Source organism: Cervus canadensis, chromosome 5, assembly GCF_019320065.1.
Source record: "Cervus canadensis isolate Bull #8, Minnesota chromosome 5, ASM1932006v1, whole genome shotgun sequence".
In the NCBI taxonomy this organism is placed as follows: Eukaryota; Metazoa; Chordata; class Mammalia; order Artiodactyla; family Cervidae; genus Cervus; species Cervus canadensis.
Window position 1 is genome coordinate 82,982,463 of NC_057390.1, and position 16,493 is coordinate 82,998,955.

Consider the following 16,493-nt stretch of genomic DNA (forward strand, 5'->3'; position numbering starts at 1 on the left):
CACTGGACGATCACTGTGTTTATGAAACCCCCAGCCCAGGAAATGGGAGGCTGGGATGAATTCCTTAAGCGCTGTGAATGAGTTATATTTGGCACAGTGAGTCCCAGTCTTTTCCACACTCTCCTCTCTCTCCATCATCAGGAAGTGAGGAAGGGCTGTCAGGAGACAAGGAAGTCGGAGGAACTGGGATAAGTCACAGGAAGCCGAATGACCCAGAGCAGAGGGCGACAGGTGGCGCTGGGGGCCGCTGGGCACCGTTGGCTGAGGTGTAAGCGAGGAGCCGCCGTGGCGCCTGGTTCCCTGAGACTGAGCAACAGCACCCCCTGGCGGCCATCCCCTGCACTGCCTCAGTTCTCCCCACAGCGTCCGTGAGTTCAGTCCAGTTCAGTCGCTCAGTCGCATCCGACTTTGTGACCCCAAGGACTGCAGCACGCCAGGCCTCCCTGTCCATCACCAACTCCTGAAGCTTACTCAAACTCATGCCCATCAAGTCGGTGATGCCATCCAACCATCTCATCCTCTGTTGTCCCCTTTTCCTCCTGCCTTCAATCTTTCCCAGCTTCAGGGTCTTTTCAAATGAGTCTGTTCTTTGCATCAGGTGGCCAAAGTGTTGGAGTTTCATCTTCAGCATCAGTCCTTCCAATGAACACCCAGGACTGATCTCCTTTAGGATAGACTGGTTGGATCTCCTTGCAGTCCAAGGGACTCTCAAGAGTCTTCTCCAACACCACAGTTCAAAAGCATCAATTCTTTGGCGCTCAGCTTTCTTGATAGTCCAACTCTCACATCCATACGTGACCACTGGGAAAACCATAGCCTTGACTAGATGTACCTTTGTTGGCAAAGTAATGTCTCTGCTTTTTAATATGCTGTCTAGGTTGGTCATAACTTTTCTTCAAAGGAGCAAGCGTCTTTTAATTTCATGGCTGCCGTCACCACATGCAGTGATTTTGGAGCCTCAAAAAATAAAGTCTCTCACTGTTTCCACTGTTTCCCCATCTATTTGCCATGAAGTGATGGGACCAGATGCCATGATCTTAGTTTTCTGAATGTTGAGCTTTAAGCCTACTTTTCCACTCTCCTTTTTCACTTTCATCAACAGTTTCTTTAGTTATTCTTCGCTTTCTGCCATAAGGGTGGTTTCATCTGCATATCTGAGGTTACGGATATTTCTCCCGGCATCCATCAGTGCTACCTGGCAAATTACACAGTGGCCTCTGCCGATTTCACTGTAGCCATCTTCCTAACCAGAACCTAAACTCCATTCAGCACTGGGTCACATACTCCTGTACCTCCACTGCCAAGAACAGTGCCTGGCACAAAGTAAGCCCTTCAGAAACATTTGTTAAATGAATTCAACATTTGGCAGTAATCAGGGGAAACCTGCTTCCAGCCAAGTTACAGACTCACTTTGAGCTCAAAGATTCTGATGATTTATAGGGGCCCGAGGTGGATAGGTATCAAGACACAGTGCTGATCCCTTGAATTTCACTCTGGGGCAAAGCCAAAACAGGGATCAGCCTGGCACCCTTCTCGTGTCTTTCTATGGTGTCCCCAAGGGCAGGCTGGGGTCAGTGTGCTCTTGGGCCATTTGCTGAGATGCTGCAGCAAAAGGATCTCCAAGCCACCAAAGTCGTATGGGCCCCTTCTCAAGCTAGACATGCAGGTGATCAGAAGTGTGCAACTAGTGACTTCACTTTAAATCACCTGGCTGTGGTCACCTCTGGTCACAACTCTGACTTTTCACAAATAGGCTTCGGGTAAGATCTGACACGAATTCAGTCATTCCCCAAGATCAGGAGTTCCAAAGGCCGATGGAGGAGCCACTGTTTTATGTGTGGAAGTTTTTAAGATTTTGATAGAAATAATTTTTGTTGGCTTCTAAGTAGTCTGTTAAGTGACAATCTCCCTTTAACCAAGCAAAGGAAAGTTAAACCATTCCAAGGGTCATCACAAATCCACTCAGTTCGGTGGACTAGACACTGCTGGGTGATTACTATCTACCAATGGGTGTGCTGGGCACAGCGGTGTGAGGTAGGCACAGCCCTGCAGCTGCTGAAGACTAAGTTGGGGGGTGGGGTCGGGGTGAAACGTGGCACGTGCCTCGGCCACAGACAAGGTGCTGGGACTCAGGAAAGGCTTCAGCACCACCAAGGAACCCGGACAGGCTGGTAAAATTTGTTCTGATCGAATTCTATGCAAGTAAAAGGATTACAAAGCTCCCACTACTTACAGCTTCCATCAGGCCTTTCAAGGATGGAGTCTTGAGCATCAGGGCATCGAAGACTTCTTCTGACTCCTTCCGCACATAGAGAAGCACTGATCCCCAATGGGGAAGAAGGAGGGGAAAGTGTAATTCATTGATGGGAGCAAAACAAGAAAACAGATTGTGGGTATTGGGAAAAATAAAAAGAGACATCCACATTAAGGACGGCAAACATGAACCAATATAAAAATCTGTCTCAAGGAATACAGCTTTCAGCTTCTTTTTAACTCTGCTGGAAGTCCCAGCTCAAGTCAGGAGGAGCTGCTCTGATGGAGGAACACTCAAGGGAAGTCAACACCAATGAGGTCTGTTTGAGGAATTCATGCTTTGGCTGGATTCAGAGCTCACTTCCCACTGAAAACTCCCACTATGAAACGTAAACCAACACACCTCTCTTTGGTTCTTCTACCCGGGTCAACTTAGCAGGAGGCGGGATCACAAAGTCGTCTTCCGAGCTGTACGGCCCCCTCTTCAGGCTGGACCTGCAGGCGATCCGAGGTGTGCAATTAGTGACTTCACTTTCAATCACTTGCAGAAACAAAAGGAGTTTCGGGGTGTTATCACTGGATTTTACATTTAAAATGCCCTTCGTCCTTTACCTGGGCCAGCTGCCTTTATTTTGTGGATGAAAATCTGGGGCTCAAGGGAAGAAGCTGACTGACCCGGGCTCGTGCGACTGAATGGCAGAGGGCGAGCACACTCAGGAGCCTGCCAGACACCCCTGCTGCTCCCACACAGCTCCAGCTGCCCTCCCGGGAAGGCGGTTTCTCTTCAGGAAAAAAAACTTACGAAGGAGGTGGGATGTGAGATACGCGTGAGGGTGGTAACAGAGGAGAGAGCATGTCAAAAGAGGGAGGACGTGTGAGCAGGAAAATGCTAAGCCAGGCTGGCTGAGACAGAAAGTCCCGGAAGAAGATGAATCTAATCCGGAAAACCTCCATCACTCAGCTCTCAGGAAGTTTAGACTTTTATGTTGCAGAAGAAGATGAATCTAATCCGGAAAACCTCCATCACTCAGCTCTCAGGAAGTTTAGACTTTTATGTTGCAGTGATCAGGCAGTCGACCGTTCTGAGCATCAAGAAGGCTACAATTTGGGTATGGCAGAGACTAGAGTGGACACCAGGACCTACGAGCAGATGAGCGGGATGACTCTGGAGACAATCACAGCATCAAACCTCAGAGGATCGGAAAAAATACGGCAGTGTCGGCGGAAATACAAAGGGAGGGGAAACATTTCCAGTTGCATATGAAGAAAGAAGGGCTTCCCTGATAACTCAGTTGGTAAAGAATCCACCTGCAATGCAGAAGACCTGGGTTCGATTACTGGGTCGGGAAGATCCCCTGGAGAAGGGAAAGGCTACCCGCTCCAGTATTCTGGTTTGGAGAATTACATGAACTACAGTCCATGGGGTCGCAAACAGCTGGACATGACTGAGCGACTTTCACTTTCCTGAAGAAAGAAGTGAAGAGAGCGGCGGGACTGGCTGTCAAAGGCTAAGTCACAGTGAGCTCACTGTTGTGAGGTTCAGTGAGTAAGCAAGAAAATAGTAAAAAACAAACAAACAAACAAACTAAAAAACTGAAAATGAAGTGAGTGCGAACTTCTGAGCAGAACCATCACTTTAAGAAAAGCAGCTGGACCTTAAAAAGTCTCAGCTTCCAGCACAGAACAGGCCTCCAGTAAAAGCACCTGCAGAACTCAGGTCTGAGAACACGAGTTAGAGAGGCTGTGGAGAGCCCGCCTTCTGCGAGGCCCGTGGCTCATGCGGGTCAGCGTGGGGAGCCAGGATGGCCCACAGAAGGTGACCGGACCGTCGCCTGGTGGAGCGCTGGGCGGGAGGGCTGCCGGCGAGGCTGAGACGGGTGCCTCTGGGGGCAGGGGGCATCGACACCATCACAGCAACCAGCACACGGAGGCCTCCTCCAGCGTTCTAAAGCCTGATCTCTACAAGGAACCTGGGCTTCTTAGAGCAGAGGCTGATTTCGGGGCCGGAGCAGGGGAGAAAAACAAGTGCCTGGAACATGCCATGCCTGAAGGTGAGGAAGTGCTGGAGTGGTGAGGGCAGGATGGTCGTGCTGTGCCAGGGAGATCCAGGAGCAGGCGAGAGGGACCCCGCTGGCCCTGGGACCAGGTGAGCAGAGTAACTGACGATGGCGAATCACAGTGTATTGAATCCAGTGGGAAACCACAAGCCCATGCTGATGTAATGCAAATGAGAAATTAAAAGCTTGACAAGGAGTGAGATGTTTACAAAGCACCTCCCCTCAAAACACCTACTATAAGTGGAGAAAGAGTTTCACCCCACAGCGGAGAAGCCTGGTAGAGCATGCCTGAATCAAGTGACCAGAGCGAACATCACCAGCGGGGGTGCCCTGAAAACACGTACCCCTGACAGGATACGCTGAGAGCAGGGCCTCGTCCGTGCCAGTCCTGCCCAGACTCATCATCCACCTCAAGAGAAAACCACGGCCAGACCCAGACAGAGGGACAGCCTACACAATGGCGGGAGTGTGACCTGCAGAAGCATTAGCTCAGGAAAGCCAAGGAGAGGCGGAGGTTGTTCCCAATGGAAGGAGATTCAGGAGCCAAGACAACAAAAGACCCTGTGTGAGTCTGAAAGGGACCCTTTTTTGCCATAAAGGATGTTTTTGGAACAATTAGCAAAGCCTGGACTGGCTGGTACTGTGCTAAGGCCTTGATGTCAACATTCTGACTGTGTTATGCAGGGGAACATCCTCATTTGTGGAAACATACAAACCTAGACAGAGTATTAAAAAGCAGAGACATCACTTTGCCTACAGAGGTTCGTCTAGTCAAAGCTATGGTTTTTCCAGTAGTCATGTATGGGTATGAGAGTTGGACTATAAATAAGGCTGAGGGCCAAAGAATTGATGCCTTTGAACTGTGGTGTTGGAGAAGACTCTTAAGAGTCCCTTGGACTGCAAGGAGATCAAACCAGTCTATCCTAAAGGAAATCAGTCCTGAATATTCACTGGAAGGACTGATGCTGAAGCTGAAGCTCCAACACTTTGACCACCGGATTTGAAGAATGGACTCACTGGAAAAGACCCTGATGCTGGGAAAAGATTGAAGGCAGGAGGAGAAGGGGATGACAGAGGATGAGATGGCTGGATGGCATCACTGACTCAATGCACATGAGTTTGAACAAGTTCCGGGAGTTGGTGATGGACAGGAAGGCCTGGCGTGCTGCAGTCCACGGGGTCGCAAAGAGTCGGACACGGCTGAGCGACTGAACAACCACCACCACCAAGGACTCGGGGGTGTTGGGTCACTTACTCTCCAGTGGCTCAGGAAAAAGCGAGTTCTTTGCACTGGAATTATTCTAGAGGTTTGAGAACGTTTCAAAATAAAAAGAATTTAGTAAAACAAAACATAAACCTTACCCTTCACCCTCCAGTTCTTCTGAGGCAATGGGAAGGACCTAAGACCAAGGGGAAAAAAAAAAAGATTGCTTTTCAAGCATATGCTAAAATATTTCAGACTTTAAACAAATTATTCCTAAAACGAAAGTAATTTGGAATGTGACCAATCTCACACAATGACCAGATTCTTAAAGATGTCTTGAACTCCTCCAGTTCAGGAGCTGGCAAACAACAGCCCATGAACTAAGTCTGGCCTGATGCCCGTTTATGTAAATACAGTATTTACTGGGGCACAGCCACGCCCATTCCTGGCGCAGTGTGTACAGTGATTTTGGCCCCACAACAGCAGAGGCGAGTCACAACAGAGAGCCCTCAACCCCAAAAGCCTAAGATGTTTATTCTTGGGCCCTTTACAGCACAAGATTACCGAGCCCTGCTCACCCTAGACTCGTGAGAAACTGAATACCCTGATAGTGCCTTTCCTGAAGAACGCTGCAAACACATCTGTCTGTCAGAATCTGTGTACAAAGCTCCTGGCGTACATCTCTGGGGCATCTACCTGAACTCAGGCGGAGGGCATGCTTTACTCTGCCCGAGTCCAACCTCCAATGAGCTTCTACTCCAAGAAGAGTGTGACTGCAGCTTTGATAAATTTCAGATTAGTGGCCGAGATTCGACCAAACACGTGCCTGTGACGGTCCCCTAACTGAAACTGTGAGGAGAGCGCTCAGACATCCTTCATCCTATTAAGGCTCCCACGCCTGGTATTCCTTTGGCTTTTCCCTCCTGTCCAGACCCATGGAAGTGAAATTCACATGATCACAGACTCAACTCCACATGTTATTATTCCAGTGTCTTTTAAAGAGCTGAAGACACCAACAGATAACATCCATACAGAATTAAGTCAGCAGGTCTGGGGCTACGGTTCCACGGCAGTGATGCTTACACACAGCTGACTGTGAGGACGTCACGTCACCCGAACCAGACACTCCAAAGAGCTGACCCCTAACCCTGGCCAGACCTCATCAAGCTCTGGCTTCTGTTTGCCAAAGACTCTCCTTCTGTGGCCTGTCACCTCCTAGCAGCCACTCTGGGATCCGGGTTACCTACGTGAGCACCCCGCTGAAGGCCTGCAAAGTGCACATCGGGGATGAAGAGGACAGGCTGGGTGTCGAGATCAATGAAGGGCTTGAAAACCGTGATGTCCATGCGCTTGTGAGATGGAAGAAGCGGCACTTTGACGTCGGAAACTGAAAAAAAAAAAAAAAAAACACAAAGACACCATAGTCAGCAGCTTCCATTCCCAGACTGCAGGCAGGCTACAGAGCATCTTCCTTGTTTAAGAAACTTAAACTATAGCAGAACAGCAGATACAGGTCATGCTGCCTAAACTGCGAAAAATTACACTTAATGTATTTGCATTCGCACTAAAATCAATCGCACCAAAGGCAGGAGAGAAAAAGCCATGTTTAAACACAAAGACACACATACACAGAAAGATCCAGAACAGAGGCAAAGCACGTGAAGTTTCTGCCTGAAAGGCTAAAACTTAACGATTGTATAAACATAATTTTTAGAGGTAATTTCACCCTGGCTCTCCTCATTAGATAATCTGTTCTGATAGTGGTGTACTCTTGACATCAGAACAGGCACCTCAACTCCAGACCTTCGTCTTCAGAATCGAACCCCAGGGAGGCGGAGAGACAACGTGACTGTCTAACTCTTTATTTACTGAATTACAGACTCCACCGTCCCCCAGCCCCTGGCCCTGAGGTGCTTAGCGATGAGCTGTCCGAGCCGCTGAGTGGCTCTCTGAAGGGGACATCTCCCGAGCTGCAGTGTGAGGCCAGCAGCAGAGCCCGGATGGGCATGCTCAGGCCACGTCTGCTGGGCGCCGGCCGTGCAGAGAGCAGGTGCGGCTGTCCGAGCTCCAGCCGCGCAGAGCGTGTGCCCCAGCTCCAGCTGTGCCGAGCGCGGGCTTTTTTCCTTCCTTTTAGCTGAGAGCTATGGGATTCTGTGAATATGAATGCTGGCCATATTAAAAAGGAAAAAGAAAAAAAAAAAGCTTTCCCGGCGCAACATCCAAACAGAAGCCCTATAGATTCTGCATATGTTAAGAATATCTGATAGAAGAACACCACGCTTATTTCAAATTGAGACAACCTGAATTCCAAAGGGTGTTACTATTACTCTTAAAAATCTAGGCCAGTTCCAATCTCATCATCAGCTATTCGGGTGGAACATGTGTTATTTGTCAGGAACGGGAGCCAGCAACCTGAACCAGAACTGAGGGCCAAAAATCGTCTGACCTCTGGAAAAACTCAGGACTCCTTCCTGGAGTTCCCTGAGCACGACTTAGTTCAGGCCCTCGTGGGGTCTTTGCTTCCTGGTTAAAGGAAGCAAAGCTATCACTTCACAGCAATAACAAGAAAATATCCACTACGCTAGCTTCTGTTTACAAACTTGAGTTACTGTTGGAACGAAAAGGTCTAAAACGCTTGGCAGAAACACTTCTACTTACAGGCGTTCAACTGGGAGCTGGGGTCAGTGCACTTGCCTTTTCTTTTGCTTTGTTTTCGTTCTTCATCTCTGATCTTCCGTTCGGCTCCCTGGGTGGAGAGAAGACAAGACGTGGCTCTGTTTACTGACCCTCTTGAAAATGCTTAGCTCTTATCCTGACCTTCGGTGGGAAAATACCTCCTCTTTGGAGGTGACTGCTTTTTATACTCGTGGAGCTTATCATGGTAGTTTCCTCTAAAAAAGCCCTTTCTTAAAACTATTTTTAAACTAGAAAAGAATCACAGGGAAACACTCGTTTAAAAAACTAAGAGAGCAGAATTCCCCTCAACAATGGATGAGGCCAGGTCAAATGGAAGCCAAGAAAATCAGCTAACGTACTGCACACTGGCTTCCAAGACACAAGTGACTTTTCTTGTCGTCTAATAACAAGAAAATTGAGAGAAAAAAATACAAGCTGATCTCACTTTGAGTATACTGTCCTGTACAGTCAATGTGGTTATTACTGAAAACTGTGATTCTGTCCAAGGTCTTGGCATTGACTAAGTGATAGATCCAACCAACTATGACTCACAAGAGCAAATATTTAGCTAGAAATCTGTAGTCACTTAAAAGGAAAACTTTACTCCCAGGCCTACAAAGAGGATATACACACACGGTGCACGGAACTACACAAAGAACAGCAGTGCTGCACAAGTGGACCCACGTAGGAACAAACACAACCTGAAATCAAGCAAGTAAGCAAAACGAAAACAAAATTATTCATTAGCTATTTTGCTTGACTTACTTGCATTTATTTCTAGATGGTGCAGATTTGTTTACAATGTTATTCAGGTTCCCTGGTAGCTCCACGGTAAAGAATCTGCCTGCAATGCAGGAGATCTGGGTTTGATCCCTGGGTTGGGAAGATCCCCTGGAGAAGGGAATGGCAATCCACTCCAGTATTTTTGCCTGGAGAATCCCACAGACAGAGGAGCCAAGCAAGCAATAGTCCATGGAGTTGCAAGTGAGACACGACTGAGTGAGTAGCACTTTTATTTGTTAAAGAACTGGTTATTCACTCTTCAGTAAATACCTTCCCTGACAGCAAATAGTGGCGATAAAAATCATCCAGTTGATTTGGCACGATTATACAATAAAACCACATTTTAAAATATGGAATGAAAAACCACCTTCTACATTTATCGATACATCACTAATGTATCAGTACACACAAACTTGCCCATCACCACTGCTACGTGACACTGATGCAAACACTACATCCCTGACGGAAAAGAACAGGCGATGGTCACCAGGCTCCTCGCCGTTACCGTCTGGGGTTATTCTGGGTCTTGCTCAGTTCCTTCTGATGGTCTAAAAATAACTCCATGTCAAAGTCTTTGTACCCCAAGGATGGGAGCCCGCCAGGCTCCTCTCTCTGTGGGATGTCCCAGGCAAGACTACTGGAGTGGGTTGCCATTTCCTTCTCCAGGGGGATCTTCACAACCCAGGTATCAAACCTGAGACTCCTGCCATTAGCAGGAGGGTTCTTTACCACTGGGCCATCAGGGAAGCCCCCAGACCTGCCTAGCAGACCTGGAAGATCCAAGAGAAGACCTGGAAGATCCAACTGTTTCCAAGAAGGTTCGCCAGATCTCAGGATAAGGCTCAGGAAGACTGACGGCTGACAGGCACACCTGATAGCCAGCAAGGTCAAGGTCACAGCCTTTGGTGTCCTCTGAGATCCCAGGAGCCAGGAAACCCCGAGTGTGGAGGAGGATGGAACCACTGCAACAACCCAGAACTGACACGGGAATCCATGGCTAGGCTACCAAAGCCACGGTCCATGTGCTAAGAAAGCCTGTGGGAAAAACTGAACGTGGTAAGCAGAGTCTTGGAAGACATAAAATAGATCCAAACTGACCTTCCAGAGATGAAAACTACACAGGCGGGACTGCAGCAGTGTGGGCAAGACACAGGGAAAGATGGTTAGCACAAGTGAAAAAAAAATTTTTTTTAATTAAATGGATAAAACTTTAACCTCTCCCTACAATTTTTAGGAAAAGGACATGATAACGATCATTTTTCTTTGGGCTCTAAGGAAGAATGTGGCATGAAGAAAGAAAATCTGAGTCAGGGTCAGAGACCTCTGCTCCAGAGCAGATGTGACTTGCCACCAGTTAAGATGCAGCATGTGAGAACGCGGGGGGCAGGAGCGGGGGAAAGGAGGAGGAATGAGGCCCCTAAGAGATGCCCACGTCTGATGCCCAGAGCTTGGGCCTCCATTGCTTCTACAGCAAGAGGAGGAGGCTGGGCTGACTGCAAGACAGGGAGAGTCACAAGTGTCCACACAGCGGAAGAGCCAGAGGAGGAGGAGGCAGGATGGCTCACAAGGCAGGCGGGGCCACGAGCCAAGAACTGCGGGCAGCCCTAGACAGAGGAAAGGCAGGGGAACGGGTTCTCCATGAGACTCCAGATGGAATCAGGCTTCTGGCACCCTAACTTTTGCCCAGTAATACTTGGGTCAGACTCCCTGACCTACAGAACTGGAAGATGACAGACGCGTGTCGTTTCAAGCCACTAAGTCTGTGGTCATTTGTCAACAGCAAATTAGAAGACTAATACAAATGATACAACATGACAAGTCACACGGCAGGTACTCGATAAACATCACTGGACCTGCCCTCTGGACCTAGAAGGTCTCAGGCTCACCCCCTGGAGCCGACGCAGTGCTCCATGCACCCAAAGCACATGTCAGGACACCAGGCCTCTGATGGCAAATTCACTTCCGGGTTCTTAGCACCTTCTAAAAAAATCTTCGTAACACAGAGGTTCAAACAGGATGAAAAGAGGAGACTGGCAAGAAAAAAATACAACCCAGGATTTCTGAGTGGGAAAAGTCAGAGTCATCTTCAATCTTAGTTCAGTGGACAGTTCTGCCCCATTCTGGAGGACACTACTGTCTCCAATCCCCAGGGCACCAGGGACTACCAGCTTCTTTCTGGATTTAATCCAGCTGAGCGCTGCACCCGGCAAAAGTGCCCATCGATCTCCAGAAAACAAGGAGTCACAGCAGAGGAAAGGAATGACACTGACATCATGTGGGCCCGTGCTCTTGCTTCCCACCCACCTGCTGCTGTCAGCAAGAATCTGAAGCTCACCTTCCCCTGCCTCAGTGAGCTGCCGGACAACCTGCCAAACAGCCTGGAAGGAGGTGTGCCAGTGACGACGCAGACCGGGGGGCCTCGGACACAGAACTCGGGAAGAGCTCCACCTCCAGGCCACTGCCCGCAGGCCCCTGCAAGCTGAGGGCCCGCCTGGGACTGGGCGCAACGTCCCTGCATCCCACCTGTCAGGCACGCCCGACAGAACGCGCTTATCCTCCCTTCTGGTTTTTCAGTCAAAAGGAGATTAGTTTTCTCTCCTCTATAATGTGACTTTGCATGGCTAAAACATGAACTGCTAATTTAAGATCAGCTTTTTTATATTATCAGCAATACATGCTTCAGTTCTGTTAGTTGCTCAGTCGTGTCAGACTCTGCAACCCCATGGACTGCAGCACGCCAGGCCTCCCTGTCCATCACTAACTCCCGGAGCTCGCTCAAACTCATGTCCATCGAGTCGGTGATGCCATCCAACCATCTCATCTTCTGTTGTCCCCTTCTCCTCCTGCCTTCCATCTTTCCCAGCTTCAGGGTCTTTTCAAATGAGTCAGTTCTTCCCATCAAGTGGCCAAAGTGTTGGAGTTTCAGCATCGGCATCAGTCCTTCCAATGAATATTCAGGACTGATCTCCTTTAGGATGGACTGGTTGGATCTCCTTGCAGTCCAAGGGACTCTCAAGAGTCTTCTCCAACACCACAGTTCAAAAGCATCACCACTTCTCCAACACCACAGTTCAAAGTCCTCACTGGACTTAAGTACAAGGAAGGCCCTGGTCTTTTCCTATGAGGAAGGGTGTATTCTAAATGTCCACATCCAGTCGATGGCCTTACCTTGTCACAGAAGACCTTTATCTGGCAGTATGCCCGATGCACAGGCTTGTTGCTGCGGTTGTTATAGCTATAGGTGTCAATCTGGATGTTCAGAGGCAACCCCTTCACACCCTTCTGAGAAGAGAAGTCTGTGCTCAAGCAGTTCACAGAGATGAAAACCTGCAAACCGAAGAAAAGGTTCCGTAAGCAACAGGCACCAGCAGTAACCCTTTGCACAGCTGGTAAAAATACTAATGCCATGGAAATGATTCAGATTATGCTTGAAACGAGAGTTCGTCTTCCCATTTAAAAGAAGTTTGTTTTTTTTTTTTTAAGGGGTAATAAGGGGTTAATTTAAAACCACTTTGGTCATAGGAATGACAGCTTTGACCCCTGTCAATTCTCCTCCCAGAACACTTATTTAATAATCGGAAGGTGGATGAGGCCGGTTGTCCTTCTTGACGTCATCTTTAAATGTTCCAAGGGGCACAGGTGCTCTTTGCAGCTTTTTGAGAGCCTGTTGCAAACTCTTTGGGGATCTGCCTGCATTTGTGTCTATACTGTCTCCTAGGATAACCTGTAAAACCTATGTTCCAACATCCTGGAGTTTATGAAATCAGTGAGTCACATGATTGAAGTGGCACTGAAGGATGTTACTCAGAGAGACTCAGGTCTACCCTGTACACAAGCATGAACATGCTCAGGCCCCCCCCACCCCCAATGTCTGTGAGTCTGGATTTTAACCCCCCCATAGCCGGTCCACAGGTGTTTGAGCTCCCAGTCAATGCTTTTGTTTTAGAATTTATTTCTGATGCATAAGCACCACATGGTGGGTATTACTGGAACTACAGTTTTTAAAACAGCCTGGCACATTTCGAAGGCCCCACACCCTTATTCTAGATTCCGGCCGGTCCATGAGGTGACAACCTAGCAGCCCTAACAACTAAACCCAGCCCTAACTACTACACTGGTGCAGGCTGCTTCTGGCTAAAGCAAGACCCAGAAAGAGAGAAGTTTAAGTCACAAGACAGGGAAAACCTATAAGACGGTAATAAGAGAGTAGGGAGTGTGGACAGAGTGCAAGGAGAAAAGACAGTCACGAGGACAAACAGCGCTCTCCAGAAGGTATGCAGGACACCGAAGCAGGGTGTCTACGCCTGCTCTCGTCCACGTACTGCTTACAAGTAGAAGAGACCAAGACACCCTGAAAAGACTGAGGACTTGTCCATGTAAACAGGTGGAGCGGTCGTCACTCCCCTCACCCCTCCGCTCGGCCTCGCCCACTGCCCGCACCAAGGATGCGCCGGCGGCGTGGCCCTGCCCCAGCTCCATGCTGGCCCCTCGTCCTCCCGCTGACCCGTCCAGGCCCCCCACGGCTCCTCTCTGCTGCTCTGCATCTGAAAGTCCAACCCCAGGCCCCGCTCCTGGAGTGTCTGCATTCGGCCCGCACTGTGACACAGATCCCGCAGCACGGAGCTTTACACACGGGCGTGTAAGCAAGCCTCACGCACAGGGTCTCGTGTCCCCACCACTACCTGGAGGGACTGCTGTCCTCCGCTTACAGGTGAGGCCTGGACAGACCTTTAAACTGTCCCCCGCATAGAGAGCAAAGGGCTGGGAGTCATTTCCAGGTCTTTCTGCCTCTATTCCCTACGGCTTCTCTTTCCCAAAGCAGCTTCCCCCCTCACCCCAAATTCAGGAAACTTCTAAATTGACACAAGACGATTATACAAGTAATATTCCATTTTAGCCAGTTACCTCGATAATATCCATTAAGGCAATTCCCCCCACCGGCCCACTTGTGATGGTGTATTGCAGTTTTTTTTTAAGTGTGTAAGTTTTTTTTTGTTTTTTTTTAAGGAGGACCACTGCTCTACAATATTGTGCTGGCCTCTGCCACACATCAACATGAATCAGCCACAGGTACACATATGTCCCCTCCCTCCCGAACCCCCCTCCCATCCCCCACTCTTGGTTGTCAGAGAGCACTGGGTCAAGCTCCCTGGGTCACCCAGCACACTCTCACTTGCTGTCTCTTTTACATATGGTAACGTGTATGTTTGCACGCTGTGTTCTCAATTCATCTCACTCTCTCCTTCCCCTATTGTGTCCACCAGTCTCTTCTCTGTGCCTGCGTCTCCACGGCTGCCCTGCAAATAGTTCCATCAGTACCATCTTTCTAGATTCCATATGCATCCAAACCAGCTATTTATCCTAGACGATCCCCTGGATTTTCTTTACGACCTGGAACGGTCTGCCATTTTTAGATATGTATGTTTTGTGTCCCAAGTGAAAGTGAAAGTCGCTCAGTCGTGTCCAACTCTTTGCGACCACAAGGGCTGTCCACGGAATTCTCCAGGCCAGAATACTGGAGTGGGTAGCCTTTCCCTTCTCCAGGGGATCTTCCCAACCCAGGAATCAAACTGGGGTGTCCCACACTGGAGGCGGATTCTTGACCAACTGAGCTATCAGGGAAGCCCCAAACTAGATAGTAAATACTCAGTAGGCTAGGTCCATTTTCTCCATTTGGCACCTTTTTAAATAAAAACTTTCTACTTTGTGTTGGGGTCTAGCTGATTAACAATGCTGTGACAGTTTCAGGTGACAGTGAAGGGACTCAGCCACACATACACACGTGTCCATCCTCCCCCAAGCCCCTTCCCACCCAGTCTGCCACAGAACGTCGAGGAGAGCTCCATGAGCTGCTGGCACCTTTCTTAACTCTTGGCACGGTTTCTGATCTAGTACTGCCTTATCCTGCCTATCGTATTTTTCTTTCTGTTTACCTAATTTTCAGTATATGAGCAAATTGCTCTAATTTCTTAAATACATACATCTAGATACACAGGCAAAAGTAGCACATGTGAATTTCAGATCTACAGAAACTCAAGGCTTTGACTTCATATCTTTTCATATATGTTTTTTTAAGAAAACATTTCACATGCAACCTGTAAGTCCAACTTGAAAAGTTAGTCTATGGAATAGATGAAACAAGGACAAATAGAATCGCAGACAGAAAGACAACAGTTCATTCAAACAACAGAACACATACAGTAACCAAACAGTCACATTTTTTATTTTACAACTCGGTAGAAAATCTAAGCTTTTCTCTATCACTCTAGGCTGCAAGGCTCAATTCCTAACTCAGAAACAGCTGCCTGGGAAAACTACACTTTACCCTCCACAATTCCAGGAAGTCTTTGCCCCAAAGTGATATTCCCTTTAAAAGAGGATTTCACGGTAATCCAGCCTAAAACCTAACCTCCCCTGGCTTCCCAGCATCAAGTTTCTATTCAGAGCAGAAGTAAGCAGGCGCCAAATCCCAGGGTCAGTATAAACACGGAGGCTTCAGAGAGACACCACTCTCCCTGCCGTTCATGACCACTTGCGATCACTTTCTTGTGTATGTTCTTCTATCTTTTATCACCGACTCTTTCCAAACCTGGCAGTTTTCTACATGGAATCAGAGAGAGTGGACAGCATCCCTAACTCAGCATTAAAAAATGCTACCTTGTCTCGACAGATATGCAGACATACTGGTAAAAGGTGAACAGCATGTGCAGTGTCTGATCCAAGAACACAAAGTTCAGAGTCAGTGGGCTGAAGGCCCGCAGGAGAAAGACGAGGGCGGCATGGGAACACGCCGGACAGTCACGGGGACAGCCGGCCCTCAGAGGGGCATGCATGCTGTGTCTAAGCCTCAACCCAAGGCTGACAAGGGGGCAAGATGCAGTATGTACGTCCTAGCAGGCGGTAACGTGGTCAACAGGAAAGGCTCTGGTCTGAAAATCAAAGCATCCAGTGTTGGTTCCAGCTCCGTCACTAACTGTGCTGTGACATGGGCCAGGGTCCACTGGTCAAGCACAGGGTTGTTGAGACCACCCCTAGCTGACTCTTCACTGCAGTGCCAGGTTGGTATTTACACTGAAAGACGATGAACCCTACATTCCTACTCTGTGAGTCTAGTAACAACAATTTTGTGTAACATGTTGATCAATCAACTTTTACATACCATACTCTTAAAAGAGTACCATGTAAGGTTGCCACTTCAAGCAATCATACTAACTACTTGTATAAAATTAAGAATCTTGTACAACACTGTTTCTCAAAGTGTGGCCAGAACATCAGCCTGCCTGAAATATGAGCGCTGGACACCCTGACTCGCCTGGAAGTCCAGGCCATCAGCCTGTACCGGAGACCGTGGGGCCGCCCCTGTTGTTCCTGCTCCCACCGGCCCGGGGTGGGTTTTGGGCTTGAGGACGGTTTCAGGTCCTCTCTGGTCATTCTTGTGATTGGCCAAGACAAAACCACTGCTGTCAAGTAATTAACTGTTTACAAACTTACACACTTTGAGCCCTAAAAGAGCTCCTTAG

The 16,493-nt window shown here is 48.5% G+C and overlaps 1 protein-coding gene across 4 annotated transcripts in view; it reads right to left on the minus strand.

The window, feature by feature from the left end:
* GRHL1 (grainyhead like transcription factor 1) overlaps positions 1-16,493 on the minus strand; it is a 52,560-nt gene that overhangs the window by 7,024 nt on the left and 29,043 nt on the right. For 3 of the 4 annotated variants that reach the window (XM_043469373.1, XM_043469370.1, XM_043469372.1), the window contains exons 9-14: positions 12,142-12,300; positions 8,173-8,260; positions 6,762-6,901; positions 5,673-5,710; positions 2,657-2,748; positions 2,234-2,319 (exon numbers count right to left, since the gene is read on the minus strand). In XM_043469373.1, coding sequence (XP_043325308.1) covers positions 2,234-2,319; positions 2,657-2,748; positions 5,673-5,710; positions 6,762-6,901; positions 8,173-8,260; positions 12,142-12,300 — 603 coding nt within the window. The remainder of the gene's footprint in view (positions 1-2,233; positions 2,320-2,656; positions 2,749-5,672; positions 5,711-6,761; positions 6,902-8,172; positions 8,261-12,141; positions 12,301-16,493) is intronic. The other variant, XM_043469371.1, reaches the window with a different exon arrangement.